At 37.9% G+C, this 23,256-nt stretch overlaps 1 protein-coding gene and 1 long non-coding RNA gene across 10 annotated transcripts in view; one reads left to right on the top strand and one right to left on the bottom strand.

Moving 5' to 3' along the window:
• DACH1 (dachshund family transcription factor 1) overlaps positions 1-23,256 on the top strand; it is a 455,347-nt gene that overhangs the window by 377,056 nt on the left and 55,035 nt on the right. For all 9 annotated transcript variants that reach the window (XM_043504582.1, XM_038387906.2, XM_038387908.2 and 6 more), the window contains one exon: positions 20,529-20,680. In XM_043504582.1, coding sequence (XP_043360517.1) covers positions 20,529-20,680 — 152 coding nt within the window. The remainder of the gene's footprint in view (positions 1-20,528; positions 20,681-23,256) is intronic.
• LOC119850130 lies at positions 8,690-22,671 on the bottom strand. Its single transcript, XR_005290733.1, has 3 exons — positions 22,589-22,671; positions 9,376-9,481; positions 8,690-8,960 (listed from the first exon to the last, which is right to left on the bottom strand). It is a non-coding gene; the product is annotated as an uncharacterized LOC119850130 (long non-coding RNA).

The raw sequence follows: 23,256 nt of genomic DNA, 5'->3' as shown, positions 1-23,256 counted from the left end.
AGCTGGGGCTCTTAGGTGCTAAATAATAAGTATTCTTGCAGGAAACAGATGCATTTAATTGACCTATGAGAAGCTTTTTATTTTTTTATGGAGGCATAAGCCTGTTGACACTGGCTATGGGCCCAATCCTACCATCCTTTATTTGTGGAAAACTCCCACTGACTTCAGCTAGAGAGCCATCTGAGTAGGGAATGAAAGATCAGGGCCTTTAATGAACAAAGTCTTCGTACTGCTCACTCAGCTTTCTAAAGGAAACATCAAAATATAGTTGTAAGAACTCTGTCAATAGCACTAAAATTTATGGAGTCATCCATTAAAAACTTAGTTGAGGCCACTGAAATAATATTAATTGAGATTTTTGCAGCCATTTGATAAGGCTGTTTTGACCACTGTCATTAGAGCTGGATTCCAATAGTGGACATAAAACCTGTGACTAACCCACTGAGCCAACCAGTCCCTGTCATATATTGCTTAATGACCCATGCTACCAGGAGTTATTATGGCTTTCTAGTAATAATTAAAAAAAATCTTTGTGGACACAAAAGACTAATAAGTTTAAAACTTACATTTGTAAAAAGAGTCAATAAAACATACTGTGGCTATGGTTGGTTGTGGAATTTTTATTATTATTTACAATGATGATACAGTCTAAAATCACATAGATTATAAGTTAACAACTAATATTCTAACTTTGGTTGGTTAATGTTTGCAGGGCACTTACAGATGCTAGAATAATCTCTAATGTTTTTGCTCAATCTGCTCTGGAGATGGATGAAATAAATAGTTTAAACTAATTAATGTAACACCAGCTGTTACAAGTGCTTGGCAGACGTCTGTGAGTTTTGATGGGCAGAGAGCGGCTGTTGTACTTGACTTTATTTTAGTACAGTGTTGATCACAGTGTAAACTGGAATAAATGACAAGCCAAAGGAAGGAACAGAGGATGAATGCTGTGTAATGCAAAATAAATACTGCTCTTTTTTATGAAAATATTTTTTGAGTTCAAGAGGATGTACAGAGAGTGTTCTAGTGAACTTTATTAAGTCATAAGTACTGTGACAGCAGCTGTGCTAAATGTGCATAGCTTTGCGAAAACTTCTAATATATATATATATATATATATATATATATATATATATATATATATATATATGTGTCCATGATCATTTACACTGTCTGGTTTTCAAAAGGTCCTATTAAATTTTAGCATATATAAGTTCTCTGCATGTATTATTATTTTCCTTCTAATAATTAGATGACATTAGAAAGAAAAAAGGTTGCAGTTATTTAGGACTGGAAGAGAAATAATATTTTTTATTTTTAGAAAGTAAAATATGTTTGCAAATATTAAATTTGATGTCACTGCTATGTTTCTATCATCCACGGGATCACAATGTATTTATTTATTTATTTAATTTGTTATTTTTGCAACTCAGGAACTTGTGACTTCAGAAAATCTCAGGTTATATAGAAACATTAAGCAAAATGGAATTAATATTTTGTGATGTCGCCTTCTTTTGTGAATTCTTAGTTAAAAAGAAGAAATATATTTCTGACAAAAGGGAGTTTAAATATCCAAATAACTTCTCTTTTAAAGTTGGAGAATAGAATAATTGTGCTGTGACAGAGAAACGATGGCTGTTATCTTTGTATGTGCCAGCATTAAGATAACAGTGTCATTGTACAGATTGTTACCCAGTGAATATGTCTAATAAGTTATTATAGCGTACTGAGCAGATGGCAAGTATGCTCTGAAAAACCTGATGGATGGTATATGATGTCATCAGTGAGATGACAAGGTTCACAAGGTACTTGACCTCAAAGAATAAGTCCTAACTGGTAGAATTCTAAATGGTGAACTTTTGTGACACTGGCTAAATGGGAAATATGTGCAATTTGTATTTCTTTATGGTTGTGGTTACCCCCTACACTGAACTCCACATAATGGGATTTGGTCCCTGAAGACTTGGAGATATTGTTGGAAGGTTTCACCCTGTAACCTTCAGGGGATTTTAAATACAAATCTACACCTCTAAACTTTAACAAAATCACAGTGAATATTATTTATGAAGTCAGGTTCATATATTTTCCTTCTTTATATGCAGAAAGAATTTAGTTAAGATGTTCTGTTAATTTGAACATGTTATCCCAAAATAGAAAACTGCTGACTCAATGAAAATATGCAATGCATACAATTAATTTTTAAAAATCTGTATAAGAATATGTTAAAGTATATGACACTACAGCAAGGTGTCAGAGTTCATAATATTTTCTTTGTAATTTAGTTAAGTTTTGTAATAACCTATTACTTCAGACATTATGATTGCTTATTACATTATGATACAGTATGATATACTTATGACAAAACCCATTACTTATAACATCTTAACTAAGTTCTTTCTATTTACTAAAAACCTATTACTTATTACACAATAAAGTCCACTATAAGTCTTTCTGTTTACTGGTGGAAAACCTAAAAAAAAATTGCATTTTATTTTTTTAAATATTACTGCTTTTTCTTCTGTTCCAAATCATTTATTCTCTCTCTAAGCACGTGTTCAATAAAATCCATAGTTTGTACAGTGAGCTATTTATGTGTATGTCTCTGAATAAGTATGTAGCTAAACAAATCACTGTCGAAAACGAAGTGAGAAATCTGTAAATTAGATACTAGGATTAAATAGGGAAGAGAGGCAGAACTGTTTCACACAAAGGGTAATAAACATGTTGAGTAAACCACCAGGAAAAGCAATTGAAGCAAGGAGGGTACATGAGTTCAGAGATACTTACTGTGATTTACTTTTAGGGAGGATGCAAGTGAGAAATTCTGGAGCCTGATCTATAACCACTGAAGTCAATAGAAATTTTGTCATTGATTTCAGTGGGAACAGGATCCATCTCATGTTCAAAAAGCAGAAAGGTGGAATTAAGATTTCTGAACATGGTGGTGATGTTGTGTTGGCTCAGATGGCGCTTTCCTGTTTATTTTAAACTAAAACTGAAAAATAAAAAAATTCGAGGCCATATCCTTAAAATACACATAACTGAATGTATTATTTCCTACTGTAAATAATTCTTTGAAATCGGTGGGAATATTCATGGTAGTAAACACTACAATTGTTAGTTTGTGTTTGCAGGATCAAACATAAAGGCTAATTATGAAAGTAAATAATTAGAACACCTGTTTGTATGTTTACTTTGAATTATTTGTGTTATTTGTTATTAACACTGACGGTTCTTTTAGCTGCCTGAATATTCATTTGACAATTTAGAAGTTTTATTGGATAAACCGATGCTGTAGAAAACAAGATGAAAATTCAGATAGTATAAATCTTACACATTAAAATAATTTATTAAAATGATTACATAATTCCAGATTCTGAGTTTCAAATAATATATAGTTATATATCAAAATTCTTCTACAGGGTGATAGCTTGCACTTGCAATAACACTTCCATAAATGTGTTGTTACAAATTGCTTCCATCTTTCCTGTACAAATACTATCTGTAACGAAAGTGCTAAGGAGTCCTAAATTACTTTAAAATAAAAACAAAGCTTTGGGTTGACTTGTAAATTTTATAACAGTGAATTAATTTTAGAGGAATTTCTATGATAATATGGATTATAATTTAGATTAACAATAATCTTTTTTTCCCCTTTTGGCTGACTTGAAGTCTGTGGCCTAGATTTTCCAGTTCAATATAGCCCCTTTGCTCCATACACCTTTTATAATCTAGCCCAACAGCTGTTTCGTTGGTCTAGGGAAGATTAAGCCAGGGCAAAAATGATACCCTGATAGAACTCAATACAGGGGCTCTTCAACCATTCATCTTCCCTGTTGCGAAAGTTGTGGTTGGAAGAAATAGGATGTAGCCTGGATACCCTTGTGCTACACCTATAGGCACAAGAACTAGGGCTGAAGTGGGGTGCTGCAGTTTTTTGCAGGGTTCCGGCTGCCGACCCCACGCCCGGGGCTCTGTTCCCGGTCCCGCAGCTGGGGTCCCGACTACCGCTAGCCCTGCACCCAGGGCTCTGCTTCCCGCCCCACATTGGTGGCTGCTTGTCTCGCACTTGGGGCTCTGCTCCCAGCCCCACGTCCAGGGTCCCAGCAGCAGGACCCGTGCGCAGGGCTCTGCTCCTGGCCCCAGCTGTGTCCCCGACCTTTTTACTTTGCACCACCTTTACCCCTGTCTGCATCCCCCCTCTCTATCAGAGCCATGGCCCAGTCCTGGCCCCAGCTCTAGGGAGAGGGGGCATGGACAGGGGCAAGGGGAGTGTGAAGTAAAATGTTTGCGGACCACTGGTTTTCAACACCCCCACTGTAAAAAGTGTTCCAGCGCCATTGGCTACACTGATCCTTGGCTATATTTTTGGCTTACTGTTACCATAAGAGCCTGGAATAAATTAGAGACGCTGCCAAATTGCTCTAACATGGCAAGGAGGAACTGGCCTGCTCAGAGCAGAATCAGTGTAAGGGGAGTTCAAAAATGAGACATAAATCAGTTTTTTCCAGTATCCACTGATGTGCATACTCTCTACAGATGGGATGATCCAGAGGGTCTTGATCTATGTATTTAAAATGGTATAAGATCTAATAAAACAAGACTGTCACATTTATTAGTGTCCGGTTAGGAAATTAAATAATATTCTGCCAAAGTATCTCAAACTATCAAATGAGTTTATAAAATAATTTGATAAATTATTCATTTGAGTTTTCTGTTTTTAATAAAAAATGGAATATCAGAATCCACATCTCATAGCACACTGTCACAAAAGTATCGATTATGTGGCTAACCCATTTTCAGGGGCTGAATCATTTCTACTTAATCTGTTCTGTGTGTGTGTGTGAAAATATTAATACAAGGTAAATGAGTGTTCACTGAACTCTCTTTGCCGTATGGCCCCTGTGGAGGCTAGAGGGCTCTGGCTAATCTAAGCTTGCCATATGGACCTGTGGAAAAAGGTAAGTCTTTACACACAGAGCAAACCTACCATATGGATGGGGTGGAGTACTCAACTCTAAACACTTCTTGTACACCAGGGCCTTTTACACAAAAGAATATAAAACATACATAATACATTGCATACAGAAATCATTGAAAAATGGATCAACTGTTTAGATTTAATATGATGCTTTCAGTGTCCAAACTATATAAATCATCAGAGTTTATTTTGAAATAGGAAAGAGGATCATCAATCATTGACTACTGACAATTTTACATGGCCTTTAACATCTGCTGTATAGTACAATACTATGCTTAACAGTGTGTTAAGGCAAAGTACCTAAAAGCAGGGATATGATTAAAACAGTTTCAAAAAGTTTGGTTTTCTCATTTTTAACTTTTCAATAATAAGTTTAGCAGTGGCTAAGTATTTATGAGATGAGAAGAAACTGGATTTAAGAATGGCTTCAGCATTCCTACATCAGAGGCTAGTTGTGATAAGGCAAACTATGTAAGTAATAATTTTAGAGTCAGGTCTTCTATCAGTATAAATTAGCATAGCTCCATTGACTTCCTTAGAGTTACACTGATTAATGCTAGCTGAGGATCCGTCCCTGGGTGTCTGATGTCTCTGCTGTTTCATAGAAGGCATAATGAAGGTGAAAAGTGACATCAATTTTCAGAGGTGGATGAGGGGGAAAGAATCCAAAACCATTGTAGTTGGAGTGTTGGGGTAGCCTCTGAGACTTTATTAACTCAGGAGTATGTTGGAGTGGTTTCAGAGACCTTATTCACTCAGTTGCCTCTGAAATCTTATATAGTCAGTTCCCAAAAAACTCAGCTCGACTTTGACCTCATTAGTAAAGTTTCTTTATTGGCATACAATTAAACAACATGAAGCTGGTTAGAGTCATATGTAGAGGGTGGGTACAGAATATACCATGCAAACCAAAGCACACAATTATCAATTAGCTTATATACACATTTTAAAACAGACTGCCACATGTGGCTTTAATACTGCATCATATCAAACTCTACAATTGGTTCATTAGTTTCTGGAAACTCCTTTAAACACAGATCATGAGCTATTCATGCATCAAACATATGCTGTCTGTTTCACATTGCTTACTTCCCTACTATCTCTTTTCTACTAACTACATATTTACAAGACTACAAAGTTACTGTAAATTCATGCATTGTTCATTGTTTCATGTCCTTGATCAAAATAAACCTAAATGTGGCAGCACTGTGATTTCAACCTTCTTGTTTCAAACTATTGTATGTTTTATGAGAAGAAAGAGGGTAAAGGAGAGGGACATATGATATTGACCACCCTGCACCTTTAAGTGGGAGGGGGAGCTGTTTGGCTGGCTGGCCAAGTAAAGGGAACAGTGCTTTATGGCTGGGGTGGGCGGGGGGAAGATGAAAACTGCTGCAGAAAGGGGCAGCGTGGTTGCTGACTCATCCCCTAAGAATACAGGGTTTAAAAAGGGACAGCTTGGTGCCTCGAGCCTTCGTTTTTACATGGACTCACCCTCCCTCCCTTTTAGGTGATAAAATACCAGGTTTGGTCAACACGTGCTCTGGGCATTATGCTAGCCTCTAGTTTCTTAGAGGGGGTGGGAAGGAATTTTTCCCTTACACCATATTGACCTGGGTGCAGTTGGGGTTTTTTCACCTTCCCCACAGCAGGTTTCAGGAAGGGCTCTGTTCATGCATGGCATGACAGGTGGTAGGCCATATGTTGCAACTCATTATTTAAATGTAGGGTGGATGTCCAGTGCAGGTACTCCATAGGAAAGGTATACAGTAACTGGATAAATAGCTTGGAAAAGGACTTAAAAAGATGTGTTCATTAAAGGAATGAATGGGGGGTGGGGGTGGCTGGGGACTCCTATGATTGGTAAGGCAGGGAGCCAACCCCCCATTCTTATAGCCTACCTTAACCCTCCTACGAGGGATGGTGGTGGATGGTAAAGTCCCGGCAATGGATTTGTTGGAGTGACCCGGAGGGAAAAAGGGGGAGCTAGTAACCCTCCCCCAGGTAATTATGGAATGAATATGGGGTTACCTGCACTGCACACTGATATCTGCCAGGTAGTCCCAGACATCTAATAATAAAGTTGCAGCCTGATTAAACCCATGTCAAATGTCTCCTGTCCTTTCGGCGTAGCCAGACAACAGGATTCCTATGAGGAAAAAAGGCAAACTAGAACACATGCCTTTGAGGATTTTGCTAGAAAGTTTTTGCACCTACATTTCTGGAGGAAAAGAACAATCAAAAAGAAAAATATTGGATCTGACTGTGATCTCTCTTATGCTGATTTTATGTGACAAACTCCATTGAATTGAGATATTCCTAGTTTACACCAGCATATGGGAGATCAGGACCATTAAAGTTTTTTGTTGTTTACCTCTAAAATGGGAAAACAATTCATGACTGGGTAAAATGTCACCTATCCCAGATTTACTTAGGCTGAAATGCGTACACTATGTCCTTAAAAATAAATTAAAAAAAAAATCTACAGTCTATTCCACGATCCTACCAGCAGCATCACAAAATGTGAACATAAATCTTAAAATGTGTATATAGGGTCTGATTCTCCACTGCCTTTTCTGATTTGGTAGTGTTTTACAGTAAGGTTGCACACATATAGATGACTACACAAATTGCAAGGCTCTGGAAAATCAGGCCCATAGAATTTATTCTGAAGCTGCAAAGCTAAACTGTTAAAGGCAGGGATAGGTAAACCAGACTAATTCTAAATCAAAACTATAATTGTCACTTCTTTAGATTTACATAAGTTTCCTCCCCTTCTTCCTAGACCCCCTAATCTCTTATTAAATCCACATCAGGATTTCATCAGTTTGGGTCATCTCTGGTCTAATGGCTGGTATCTCCCATATTTTGGAAGGTCAAGAAATGTGCGGAGGTCAGGGAAATGGAATTTAGAATCAGGAGATCTCTTTAGGATTAGAGAGGCTATGTTGTGGGACAGAAAAAGGGATTGGAGAGGTAAGAGAATGCTCAGGAGAATTGTGCAGAGAGGAAGAAGTGAGGTGGAGAAAAGTTTGGCGGGGATAGAGATGCACTGCAAAGATTTGCACACATTTTGGAGAAGTACTCAGACTTGGAGTATTCTCTGAACCTTTTTAGATTTATTATAACTAGTTAAAGCACTAGCCTTTTAAACTGTTTATTGTAACTAGTTAAAGCACCATCAGTGATACTGTGGCCCCACTCAAATCTAGGAAAATAAATGCAAGTTTTTCATCTTAGTCATTTGTGCCACTGCTTAATGCAGCCATCATTCTCTGATCAAGACTAGGCTGAGAACTGATATGTTGTCTGGATACTGAATAAAGTTATTATCCCTAAATATACAATCATCTGTCCAGGTTAAGGTGAAACCTGCTAGCAATTAGTATGAATTAGTTTAGACTGCAGCTATCTGCGTGGTACCAAAGCTGTAAAGAGCTTTCAAGTCCCACTGTGGCTATGCCTCAGTTTCACATGCACAAATTATTTGAAATCAGTTCCCATTTGAATGCTCTTTTGGGATACATATTTTTGCTTATTGTTCCCATTAAATTATATTTGTATGCTACCTATGGAATGGCTTAAATAAAGGGAAAAAAGAATTTGCCAAATAAGAAAATTGGCACAAATTAGTGGTAAGACATCTGCAGCAAATCTGATATTAATATGATTTATTTAGCAAAGGAACAAAACACAATTCCAGGATATTATAATATACTACAGATATAAGCAGGTACAGTTACTCACAGGCTAAATGCAGCAGTGACAGAAATGGTAGTATAATTTAAATACAGGTTAGAAAACCGAAGTATGGGAAGGACTGTAATTTGCATTGTTTTATACAGGTTTCCACATGCTTGCTGTGTAAGTTACACTCCGGTATATCTACTGAAAGCCAAATCTGTTCAGGTTACATACAAGTCCCATTGATTTCTGATCCACTTATAGCACCATATACAGCAATGATGAAACTGACCTGTAAGATTTAAAAATAAAGAATGTATACTGATAATGATAGGTATGGTCAAGATCAAGATTTTGGTTATCAAGATTTGGTTTCATCCTGATATTCATGGCTGTAGCAATAATGAAGAGAAATACTAGTTTCTTAGAATAAGAGTTTATATGTTTTTGAAATGTGCTCTCGGTCTGCTAAATGAGGGATTATTTACCATTCTATATAGTTATCTAAAAACCACCATCTTTCTGTTATGTTTCAATAAGTGATATAATGGTTACATGATAGTTTTCTTTAAATATAACAAGCTAAGCTGTAAAACTTCAATTGGCTGGTCCCCACCAATTTTACAAATTCTGATGGTGTCAACTTGATTTTTTCCATGGAGAATGAATGAACAGGTTCAGAAACAGAATTAAAAAAACAAACAAACCTTGAATGCAGTAGTGTTTTAGGCATTAGCATTATGTCTTCATCATCTGAGAGTTGCAAGATACCAGCTGTGCTAGTCAAGAATTCCCTTCCCACCAAGGTTATGCCTGGGAAAAAATTACTCTTTTTAATGCTGACAATGACATAAACACCATTTTATTTGTAATATTACTCTAAATTTAAAAAAAAATGCAAGTTTCTTTAAACTTCATGAGGCAGGTCTGGAGGTTAATTAAGCCTAAAAGAAATCCTAGTTGCACTTGGTATTGCACAATAAAATTTGGCAAAAGCTGTTAAATATTTTGTATGTTTTATCTCTGTACTTTTAAGTCATTGTACAAATAAAGCTAAAATGAGGGATGGAATGTGCAGCCACAAAAATAAATATGCTTGCTTTGGGTATTTTTCTTGCCTAGTACCTCTGCATGTGCAGAAGTATTGGGTACATTTATCTTTATTACTTTGGAAATGTGGTTTTTAAGTTAGTTCTATAGAAAATACATGATACAGACTTTTGGACCCAGCAGCTGTCTAAAGTTTGCTGGAGCTCAGGAAGTTAATTCATGCTCATACTATGTTGGCTTGGCCACACATTCTGCCAACACTTACATGCATAGTTAATGTTCCATCCAAATGCGTTGGTGTCAAGCGCTCCAAAGGGGAGAGCATTCTGCTCAGCACTCAGTTAGCTTTGCCTGACAGACTAGTCAGGGCTAGCAGAGCACTAATCAGAACACTCAGGACTTCAGCCAAATTAGCACATGTAACAACTGCAGCAACAACAAACTTTTTTCTCCTGAATAACCCAAATAGTGTTGGTATTAATCTGAACCTGAAGACTGCTAGTATAAGAAGAGTTCAGTAACTACTGGGTTCAGTTACCACCGCTTGCAGTTCTAGGATTTAAGATGAAGTTGAAATCCTTGCCTAGAGCCTTGCGTTTATATTGTAATGTATGTCAAGCATAATGTATTGTCAAGCAACTATAACAAAAAAATAAGAACATTAGAGCCACCTTACTGGGTTAGATCATGATCCATATTGTCCAGTGTCTTGTATCTGACAGTGGTCCATCCCACAGCTTCAGGGGAAAGTACAGAACAGAGAAATATGGAGTGATCCACCTGTCTTCCACTCCCAGCTTCTAGTAGTCAGAGGTTTAGGATTGCTCAAACATGGGACTGCATCCCTGACCTTCTTGGCTAATAGCTGTTGATGAACCTATCCTCCATTAACGTATCCAGTTCTTTTTTCCCATGCATACTTTTGTCCATCACAATAGCCTCTGGCAATGAATTCTATAGGTTAGTTGTGCAGTGTGAAAAAACTACTTCCTCTTGTTTGTATTAAACCTGCTGCCTGTTAATTTCATAGGGTACCCCCTGGTTTTTGTATTCTGGGAAAACAACACTTTTCTGTTCACTCTTTTCACGATTCTATAAACCTCTACTATCATACCCCCCCTCCCATGGTTGTTCCCCCCCCTCCCCCCCAAGATGAACAGTCCTAATCTTTTTAGTTCCTCTTCATATAGAGGCCATTCTGTACTCTTGATTCTCTTTATTGCTCTTCTTTGAACCTTTTTCCAGTTCCACTAAACCCTTTTTGAGATGGGATGACCAGAGCTAGACACAGTGTTCAAGGTGTGGGTGCATCAGGGATTTATATAATAGCATTTTGATATTTTCTATCCATTTCCTTATAGTTCCTAACATACTATTGGCTTTTTTGACTATTGCTGCACAGTGTGTAGCAGTTTCCAGAGAATTACTTACGATGATTCCAAGATCCCTTCTTTGGGTGGTAACAGAAAATTTAGAAGCCATTATTGTATATATCTAGTTGGGATTATTTTTTTCCAGAGTTCATTACTTTGCACTTAGCAATGTTGAATTTCATCTGCAATTTTGTTGCCCAGTCACCCAGCTTAGTGAGATCCCTTTGTAACTCTTTGCAGTCCACTTTGGACTTAACTGTCTTATATAATTTTGTATTATCTGCAAACTTTTCCACCTGTTCACCCTCTTTTACAGATCATTAATGCATATGTTGATCAGCACAGGTCCCAGTACAGAACCTTAGGGGACCCTGCTGTTCACTGTTCTCCATTGTGAAAACTGACCATTTACTTTTACATTGTGTTGCCTGTTTCAATCAGTTACTGTTCCATGAGAGGACCATGGCTACTTAGTTTCCTTAAGAAGCTTTGGAAATTTGTCAAAGGCTTTCTGAAAATCCAAATATGCTGTATCGACTGGAAAAAGAAGGAGTACTTGTGGCACCTTAGAGACTAACAAATTTATTTGAGCATAAGCCTTCGTGAGCTACAGCTCACTTCATTGGATGCATTTGACTGGATCACCCTTATCCACATGCCTATCGACTCCTCACAGAATGCTAATAGATTGGTGAGGCACAAATTCTCTTTACAAAAGCTATGGTGGCTCTTCCTGAACATAATGTGTTCATCTATCTATATGCCTGATAATTATGTTCTTTACTATAGTTTCTACCAGTTTGCTAGCTACCAAAGTTAGGGTTCACTGGCCTGTAATTGCTAGGATCTCCTTTGGAGCCCTTTTTTAAAAATTAGCATTCTGTTATCTTCCTTCCAGTCATCTGGTACAGAAGCTGATTTCAGTGATAGGTTAAATTCTACAGTTGAATAGTATTGCAGTTTCATATTTGAATTCCTTCAGAACTTTTGGGTGAATTGCATCTTGTCCTGGTAACATATTACTGTTTATCAGTTTGTTCTAAAGCCACTTACATTAACACACAAATTTGGAATGTTAACATTTATTTCAAAATACTTTTACAGGAATTTCTCTTCTTTAAGAATTATGAGTAACTGTGTTGTGGCTAAGATATTTGAACTGTATGATTATAAAATCTATGCAGTGGTATCTCTTGGAACTATTGTTGACCATCAGATTGCTGAGTATCTTGTTATAAAATATGTACATGTTCTATACTTGAACTATTTTTGTATAGAATTATAAATGCATACAGAGTGATTTTTATTATATGGATAGATAAGCCATTGCATTTTTGTTTTCTGAATTATATAATATAATAAAATACAAGCTAGGAGTCAAAACGGGCATTTCAGTATTAGCATTGGACAAAAATTAGTAAACATACAAGTGTGATCATTTATTTTAAAATTGTGAAATTCATACAATAAATTATTCAGCAAATATTATTCAGCCCAGGTCTCAGAAATAGAGTTTATTAAAATCTTGTTTTTGAAATGGAAAATTGTATAAATTATGTTGGACTACAAGGCCTTTTTTGGGCCATGTAAAAAGAATAAATTCAACTTCTTTGTAGACAAAGCCTGAAGAAATCCTCACAGCTGGACCACCACTAATTACATTTCATTTTTTCGGCTGCATTTTGCCAACCCCTACTATTTGTTTGTAATGATGTTATCATTAGAAGACCAGCAATCCTTTAGTAAAACAAAAGCATTCACTGTGAAGAATAATTTATATCTCCTGATCTTGTTGTCTACAAAATGTCAGTGATGTTCAAGTAGAATTCTTATAGCACAGTAATAATTACATACAAAAACTCCATTAAAAACCAAAACATTAAGATTGCAAAGTCAAGCACTCAGAAGTTTGGTGATGCCAGAATTAATGACTGTGCAACCTTAAATTTGCCACTCTTATGTGCATGCATTATGATACAGTCTTTAATTACATCATCATATACTATTTTTTCCACAGGTCTCTAGCCACATTTAGTGCACACGATGGATGGTGCTCACTTAATGAGTAAAAAGAAAAGGAGTACTTGTGGCACCTTAGAGACTAACAAATTTATTAGAGCATCTAAGGTGCCACAAGTACTCCTTTTCTTTTTGCGAATACAGACTAACACGGCTGCTACTCTGAAACACTTAATGAGTGTATATTCAATATTTTTTTCTGCCAGTTCTGTGTTATTTACTGCACACTATTCATACCTCTCTAAAGAGAATTATTAATTTCCTTATGGGTTTTATCACTATAATATACAAGTGCTTCACAGACTTTAATCAATTTATCTTCACAATATCCCTTTGAGGTAAGGGGTATTCCCTCCTCCCAGGTCCTTGTCTCAGTATCTATCCAGCTAGTACCAATACTCCCTCTAGGCCCCAGATCCCTGTCAGATCTGTCCCCTGCCTTACCCTCATCCTTCCTACACAAACTGGTCTGTAGTCCCCATCTCCTTGGCCAACCAGTTCTAGTCTCCCCCAGTTCCTCATTCTATCAAAGTGTTCCCCCACAGCCAACTAGCTCCCACCCATCCTTTTCACTCACTGTCTCAGAGTCTGTCTTCTTGCCCATCCAGTCCCAGCCTCCCTTCCCCCACAGTTCCCAGTCCAGTCTCCTTGCCCAGCCAATCCCAGTTTTTCTCCCCCACACACATACTCCAGTCCCAGTATCACCAGACTTCTTGTCTCAACCTACTCCTTTCCCTCTCCTACTCCAACTTTTATACCCTCTGCCTACAAATCAGACAGCTTCTTCCTCCATGCTGCCTAGGCGCCAGGGGGTGGGGAGGTGGTCACAGAGAGCACCTGAAAGGCATTCTCCCTGCTCTCAGTGTCCAGACTCACTCCAGCCCAGAGCAGCATTTATGAGAAAATCTGGCTTTGCCCACATAGCCCTAAGCTTGAGCATGCTCAGTTGCTCTGTGATGATGGTACATGTGTAATCTGGTCAGTACTAGAAACTGTGAGAGAGTCAAGCATGCTCAGTGAGCACAGAAAGTTCTGAGATTCTAGTTGACAACTCACAGTTTCTACTAAGAATGTGCGAAGTGTAATTTTTCAGAGTCCTACAACTTGGCCATATTTTGGCTCATTTTTACAGAAACAGAAAAGCCACAATCCTGATATAAAGGCCACCCCTCTGCCAAATTTCAAGTCCCTGATCCAAAGGGTGAGGACGTTGTGGTCATGGTGGAGTCTCCATCCCTGGAAATTTTTAAAATCAAGATTGGATGATTTTCTAAAAGATCTGTTCTAAGAATTATTTTGGAGACGTTCTATGGCCTGTGCTATACAGGAGATCAGGCTCAATGATCCCAATGGTCCTTTCAGGCCTTGGAAATTATGTATCTAGGACTTAAAAAAAGATTTTCAGGATATTTTAAAATGGATAAAACAATGTATCTCCCCCTAGTCTCATTAGAAATGCCAATCAATTTTGGCTGAAATTTTCCCAAAATAGTCATCCTATGGTAGATATCTGGAATGGAAAATTTCAGCCTATACTGTTAAAGTATGGCAAGGTTCTAAGCAATTGAAAACAGGGTCTTAAAACGGGAAGTGTTGGGCAACCTTAGTAGGCAGTGCCACCAGCCTGCCTATAATACTGTCTCTGAATGGACAGATAGGGCTAAATTCTCAATTTTTCTCCTTTTGTAGTTATTTATACATGTGCAAAGTATATGCAAAATGCTGTCCTTGGTGTCAATTAGTGAAGAATTCTGATTTGGTAGAGCACCTAGCACCTACTTGGTACTAGTGCAAAGGACAGCACAAGCTATAAAGCAGAGGAGAATAAAGTCACAATATGCAATATACCCATCTTGAAAATATATTCATGGTTTTTGTGGTTCTTTCAATGTCTTCTTTTCTATGTGTATTTGCATTCCATGACTGGTGAGTTCCAATTCTGTAAGCCCTCAAGTAAGCATGGCAGGCCAAGAAATAGATTTTTGTGGGCAGCAAGTTCCCCTCAGGATGTAACGTGCACATTCATAAAGAAGCAGCTAATAGTAAAAGTAGCCAACCTGTTAGAAAAGTTACAGTAACAAAAAGCATTGAGTCAATGCATGAGTTGTATAATTGTTCATCTTCCTGTTTTTCTAAGAGATCACATTTGTGAGTTTTTGTGCAGTGTCCTGTTTGTTTCAGAATATTTGGAACTTCTGGTCAGCTGTGCCTAGCTGAGACAGTGAGAGGAGAATGTAAATATATTTATAATGTTTGGATACGGGGCAGATCAGTAGATCAAAACTGACAGAAGGCACAATGTTCAGCCAGAGGTAACACCACCATTCTTATCCTCCTATATTGCTTTACCCTGTTCCCATGGTCACCTGAGTGAAGTGCTGATGCTGACTGTCTATGATTTTACTAAAGACAAGGTTTTGGAGAGCAGATAATCAGAGATTGCCTTCTGAGGAAAGTGTCATGGTCAAGAATGTTTCTGTCTTGGGTAGACACCATTTTGGTGGATCAGTTGGAGCCACAAGGTTTTTTGTGGATTTAAAGTAATACATACAAGCTAATTAATTAAAACAGGTTGTCCACAATTTGAAGAGAAAGGCTGAAATTAAATCTCTAGATCTGAGCATGTCTAATGTTCAGAAAGTTCAGATTTGGATCCAGAACCAAAGTTTGCAGGTTGTATCCATCTGTAGTGAAACAGGTTCCTAAACTCTTAACATGTACACACACAAAAAAAACATACTAAATAAAACAGGATACAACATTATGCAAAAACAAAAAGCAGATTTATATTTTGAAAGAATGAGCCCTGCCTCAGCAATTAAGCTGAGCCATATCATGGCAATCATAATAAACAGTTAAGTTTTAAACATTTCATTGTGGAACAGAAAAGCATTAAAAGTAAGTGATTATGGAAATGCAATGCCCAGTATGATATTTTATGTAGTTGATTATCTCTCACTCTCAAAGTCTGACCATTTCAATGTTGTCTAATTTTGTTAGAATGCTGAAGTTACCATTCTTGCTTTTAAGGATACAAAAAAAGAGTGTAACTGCTACTATTTGTCTATTTGAATAAATATCACAGCTTCCTGGATGAATGTTTCCATGCTAATTGGTGAGAGAAAATAAAGCAGAATGGCAGTAAACCAAAATCAGTACAAAATGCTGATATATTTGGCGCAAACTGGTTGTTCTTGTCAGATTAAAAACTGATTTGAACAAAACCACATGAATTTTCAAAACACAGAAAAAGTGATTAAACAAGAAGTACAGATATTTTAAAAACAGGTGATGTTACTCACTCATAGTAAGTGGGTGAATGAAGTGAGCCTACAGTGGTGTAACTTGTATACCAATGGCGAGATTCCCTGTGCAGGCCCACAGGAAGAAGTAGATTGTGCTGTCTCTATTCATGTGTTGATTTATACTTTCAGTTCTTAGCACAAGCCTGAGGGCTGCTCTAATTTGCCCTGCTGTGGCCATGGACCCTAAAGGGGGCACTGAAGCAACACAGAATCTTGGGGGGTTCCAGATTTTCCTTTTCCTTCGGCCCGACACAATGCCTGGCCCATCCCAGAACTTCTCTGGTGGGTGCAGACCAGGAAAGCAGACGTGTGGCTCTTGCAGAGGTATTCTTGTGTTGGGGACGTTCCCCAGATGGTGGATTGAGGGACACTTTTAGTCCTTTGCATCTATTTGCAAAATCACTTCCTTATTTTCCATCACATAACTCTCAGCGGAAGAGTATACATCCACGTTAAGATGGTGGGTTAATGATTTTTGAGAAACGAGGTTACATCATTGCATTGTGATGAGGGCCTGCAGGACTAAAATATTTTTTAAATACTTTAATAGCAGGGGTCATATTATTTTGCTACCAAGAGATGCAGTTATGTTTTAATTGGCTAATGTTGTGGTTTTGCTTAAAAAAAGCATTTTCTTCAAGATTCTCTCAATCATTGCTTATCTCACATCCACAAATATCCATGCTTCCTGTGTATAGTATGTACATTTGCTCTGTTTCAGACATACTCACACTGAAAGTTTATTTCACATGGGACATCAAGAAAACAAAGTCACATTACTCTGTTTTTCCCCCCTCAGTTAAAGTTTCATTAAAATAAGTTCATAGTGAGTTCAGCTCTCTAGTCCTACCTCTCAGTGTAAAACTGATATTGTTGTTTATTAGAAAGTTGGTGCTTGGACATTACTGAGAGTTAATACATTCCCTGTAGTTGTAAATCTTTGAGTATTTTGAATATTGGGAAACTGCCTAACAATTCTAAGAAACCTTTGCAAACTCATCTTGCTATGATCATACAAATTACAGAGATCTTTAACATATATAAAAACTATTATTCATTGTGTTTTGGTTAGCAATGTAATAACATTACAGAGAAGTTACAATCTCTGGCCTTGGATATGGATCCTCCAGTGATGCTTGTGTAGGGGCAGGGGAGTCTGCATTTGTACAGAACACCATACATTCCAACAGGATCAGGGCCTAAGACTTTCATTTGTGCATACTGTTTTAATATGTTTGTACATTTCTAGAATCAAAATTAATTAGAGTCCATACAGTTTCAGATAGTATAAAAGGTTCCTGGCCCACCTTCCTGACATGGGTAGAAACATACTATATTGTATCCTTTTTAAAAAAAAAAATTGTGCTGCACAGTTTTGGGGAGGAGCAGGAATAGTTAGGGCCAGATCTTCCTTGGCATATTATGCAGGTAGTCCCAGTGACCTTGGTGGGACTGCTCATATGAGCAAGATTTTACCCTTAAAACAGAGTGAACTGATTAAAAAAGAAAAGTATATATGAATTGTATATAAATATGCAGTTTAAATTAGGATTAAACAAATGCTTAGAGTTTTGTAAATTATTTTGGCAGTGTAATATTCATTTGTCAAAGCCCAAGTTTGCAACTGAAAAAGAATTTCTACAGCAATACAAGTAAAAAATAAGTGGTTCTGAAAACTTGTGCTTGTATGAGACTTTGATTAGCCTTTATCAATATATTGTACAGACTGATTTTTTTTTTCAATTAACAAATGTAATTATCTATTCAGATGGGAATTTGGAACAAATATGCTGTAATAATTGTTCATAACTGGAAGGAATTTGGGGAGAAAAATTGACCTGTGTGTGGTCACTGCTCCATAAATTCTTACAGCATTGGATTCAGCTGCAATAGCAAGTTTATTTTTTCTAATGAAGTGATGACTATTTCTAGAATACAGTAAAGGTGGTGGCCAATAGAAATTTTCCAGATTTAGGGCCAAGCCCTCAATGCAGTTCCCACCAAGTAGCGAGGAAGATGTGTGGGGTAGTGGAGGGAGAAAAAAGAAGGGAGGTGAGGGGAAGCATACAGCCACAGAGAATCTGCTACAGAGCCAACTTTAGTTCTATAGGAGTTGTATGGGTAACTATTCAAAAATCTGCAGCTAGCTTTTCATACCTGTCTGTGACGTGGTTGAAAAACACAGAAATATTGATCAGTTACAAAATCTTGTATGACTACTGTTGAAAGCTTTCCTTTTGGCCATCACCAGTATGTCATACACAATCACATTGTGCAGGATGTACGATGATGCTGTAAAGGGAAGATATAATTTGCTCCATGCATTTTCACAGGGAGTGACGGCATAAGGCTCCCTTTTATTCCCATATGTAGGCTGCTTCCATTATGATGCACAGCAGGGAGAGCAATCTCCATATGACCATTAGTTCCTACTCTGCGTGGCTAGGCAGGAGAGAGTATGCAGGGGCATGTAATGGGTGAAACCTTGTCTCCACCTCCTCAAAGTACTGGCTGGCACATCTGAACTGGTATGGAGATAGAAAGAAATCTGCACCTGATTTTCTTCTGGAGCAAGGGGGAAAACAAGGAACAAATTCTTACTTTGTTGATTTGCCCCAAGACCAGTACAGCCTTATTGTAATATTGCCATTTATGTGTACATAAGAAAATAGAGTCCCCACTTCTTCACCAAATCATTATAGACATAATGAGTATCAGAACTTTATGCAATTCAATTCCCAATGCACATGCTAGTACATGTTGAGTGGTGAAAAAAATGACTCTGCTGTCTTGAAACTAAATGCAAGTACAACACAAGGAAAAATGCACATATATTGATCTTTATATGAAGGGCAGATCTGATAAAGCCTTCCACAAAGATCTGCAAAAGGTCAGTATCAGGAGTATACAAGTTCCTTTGCCCTTATGTAGTATAGAGCAGTGGTGGGAAACCTGTGGCCCATCAGGGTAATCCACTGGCGGGCCACGAGACAGTGTTTACATTGACTGTCTGCAAGCACGGCCGCCCGCAGCTCCCAGAGGCTGTGGTTCACCGTTCCCAGCCAATGGGAACTGTGGGAAGTGGGCCACAGGTTGCCCATCACTGGTATAGAGATTCCTCAATATGTTTAGGTTAATTTATATGAGGATTTTCAATAGGGTATAATCAAGCCGTTAATAAGTATAATTTATATAGACAGATTTTTTCTCCTAGGGGGCAAGATAAATGCTTGGTGTCATAAAATTGGCCCAATATCTATAACGTATCAATAGTAGAATATAATGTTTTCAAATTGTGAAAGAATATTTGACTATTGAAGTTCCTCTTAAATATTGTTTTTGCATCTGTTACTGTTTTATTGACTCACGGATTATCAGAAAATATTTAATCATAAAAGTCTTCTAGCTGTGGCAGTTTTTCCCATTGTGATGTCAAATAATCAGTTCTCATTATTACAAAGATTCTACTGAGGAGTCCAACACTAATTGTTAAAAGATGTCCATGTTTAAAAAAATAAAGCCAATGATTGTAACCATACGGTTAGTTTCAGTTATTGTTTAGAGTAAGTTTGAACTGCAGGAATCAGGTGTACATTCCTGCATGAAAGATTGTAATTTTGCCCTGTTTTGCAGGATCTTTAAAGTCACATATCAATATGTCATGAGTAAGAAGATTAACTGTATGGGGAAGCTGCCTGTATTCAAATGCTACTTGTATACAAAATATGTGTCATGCTTGAAAATATTCTATTTCAATCCAAATAGAACACAAACTAAAATGAGATAATTTGGAAGGTGCCTATAAAGTCAGCCTGAATATATTATCATAAGTATATGTGAGATAATATTTGTTTTAAAAAGATTCTATTGCACTGTAAACTCAGTCTCATTAGAGACTGCATTTAAAAGGCTTATAAAGTTACTCATTAATGTTATCTTGTTGTATCTCCACAGCTTTTTCATTAAAGAAAATTCAGCAGAAAGCATTTTCTCCTGATAGCAGGAACCAATTTGCAATAAATGTTCTGGAAACCACTAGGGAAGCCATTACTGAGGTCTAATAAAAACAGACAAGCGTAACTTGTTCTATATTTTTGTTTCAATCACATACAGATGAGACCCCGCTCTCCACACCAACTGCAAGAGACAGCCTTGACAAACTTTCTCTAACTGGGCATGGGCAACCACTACCTCCGGGTTTTCCATCTCCTTTTCTGTTCCCTGATGGATTGTCCTCCATAGAGACCCTTCTGACTAACATCCAGGTAGGCCATTCTATAGATCAGCTTTCAGAGATGGAGACAGATTTGTCTAAAATGATACAGCCATTTTAGAGTAATCAGTTCATAAGATTTGAATCAACTAATACACTGAAACTTTGTAGTAATTTAGGTTTTAAAGGAACCACAGTCAAATGATTTTAGAAACTGTCAGATCCAGTACATGAAAATATAGACCGTATATGAAACCACAGAGACTTAGATGAAAGTGACAGTAGTATTTTTAAAGTCATTCATCTTAAATGCCAGGTTTTTTACTGGCTAATGAGATGTATTTTACTGTTTAAGTTTCTCTCATTTACTAAACAGACAAAAAAACTTCTTTAATAAATATTTACTTTAAACTGCTGGAGTGTCAAGATAGAAATGACATGTTAAGCTATTTAAAATATGGCTAATGGAAAAGGTATTCACAATTTTTTTTTTTTTTACACACACAAATAAGCTCATTTCTGTTAATGTATTATCTTCAAAGAATAGACTTAAAAGGGCATTACCAAATTTTCTGCAGATTTCCTATGCAGTATTCAGGATGCCTATTGTGTGTACAGTATAGTCTAATTCTAACATTATTTAAGATTTATACTAGCATATAGCATGGAGACAAGGAGTTTGAGTTGAGAGACTTTTTTGTTTTTTGCTCACACATGCAGTGATCCTGTGGTCAACAGATGGAATTTTTGCAGCAACATGGTTATTCGTCACATGCAGCAGCAAAATGGCAGTGCAGGAAAGTACAGCTTTATCATGCTCATTCCAGCTGTACTTTGTATGCACAGCCACAAACCTCCACATATAATCTTTCATCACATTTCTTTTACTAATGCACCATCCACTGCAAATACAGAGGAAATTAATTGTATTTTAATCACCAAAGTTTATAGCAATCCTACTTCTGTAACTAGTCTCACTGAAGTTAATGGGACTTAAGGCTTTGGCTTGCCTTTTGAAATGTAGGAAATCTATTCATTTATTATGTCATCTCACTAATAAGGGTTATCTTAACTACCTGAAAGGGGGTTTCAAAGGGGGTTTCAAAGAGGATGGCTCTAGACTGTTCTCAATGGTAGCAGATGACAGAACGAGGAGTAATGGTCTCAAGTTGCAATGGGGGAGGTTTAGATTGGATATTAGGAAAAACTTTTTCACTAAGAGGGTGGTGAAACACTGGAATGCGTTACCTAGGGAGGTGGTAGAATCTCCTTCCTTAGAGGTTTTTAAGGTCAGGCTTGACAAAGCCCTGGCTGGGATGATTTAACTGGGACTTGGTCCTGCTTTGAGCAGGGGGTTGGACTAGATGACCTTCTGGGGTCCCTTCCAACCCTGATATTCTATGATTCTATGATCTTAGTTTCTATGATACTAGTAAACACCTAGGGGAGTGGCAGGTGATCAGACTAAAACTCTATATCTGAGCAACCCAAGGGAATTCAGATCTGCAGCTAAATCTTGCCTCTGTAATTGAGGTATATAGCTGTATAAATATACACACAGACATGGCTAGTGTGAAAAGCTCCAACCTTGTCTCAGTGGGTTCCACATTTCCTGGCAGATTACACTAGCCTCAGAGGCTCACTGTGACCCTCCACATAGGCCTTCTCTCTCTCTAGAGGCAAGGCTCACAGTCTACTGAGCCATTTTCATCATAAGCCAGCAAGGGAGGTGAGGAGAAGTTAACCTCCCTCACACAGTCTCTGTTGTCTCCCACTCTCAGTGATTAGTCAGGGAAGGGAGGAGGGACCCTGGGCCCACCTTCTACTCCAGGCTCCAGCCCAGGAACCCTGATAGTAGCAGCTCTTGGTAACTGACTTTTTGGAAACAGGGTGAATACGATTCCTGGGCCACTTCCCCACAGCAGCCCCCCCAATTCCTCAATATCTTTGTCACCCTTACCTCAGGGCCTCCTTTGTTGTGCCTGATAAGGTTTGTACTGCTCTATTTCTCCAGCAGAATGACTCCCTTCAACAGCTCCTCACACACACACGCACCCTATCTAAGTGGGAGGCTTTTAACTAGTTTCAGACAGCCCCTGATTGACTTCAGGTGTCCCAATCAACCTAGCTGTCGCCACTGCTTTCTGGAAGGATCTTAATTGGCCCCAGGTGTCTTGATTAACCTGAACAACTGCCATTTGGTTATCATGATAACGGAGATTTGTTTAGCATACCTGTTTCTCACTACTTTCCTATTGCCATCTGGCTTTGCCCCATCACACTAGACATGAAAAAGTGGAAGCAGAGGTCTTTGACAAAAAGGGGCAAATCCTGCGCACTTTCATAGGAAAGCCCAAGAGGCAGGAGTTCCGGTTTATGACCAGCCCTCTCATTGTGCATCAACACACAGCTGGCCAGTAGAAATACAAAAGGGCAAAAGTCAGGCAGTATCTCTGCCAGGGTATACACTGCTATGCATCTCCTCCAGTCCTTTCCCCTGCATATGCATAGCAGAAACTACTTCTATCTTTACACTGGAATAGTGGCTATGGAGCAGCTCCATTGCCAGTCCACGATGTGTGGGGGAGGATGCCTTCTTTCACTATAATCCAGAGATGTTGTACTGAG

The sequence above is a fragment of the Dermochelys coriacea genome, chromosome 1 (genome assembly GCF_009764565.3).
Source record: "Dermochelys coriacea isolate rDerCor1 chromosome 1, rDerCor1.pri.v4, whole genome shotgun sequence".
NCBI lineage: Eukaryota > Metazoa > Chordata > Testudines > Dermochelyidae > Dermochelys > Dermochelys coriacea.
This window is presented reverse-complemented; position numbering and strand designations above follow the sequence as displayed.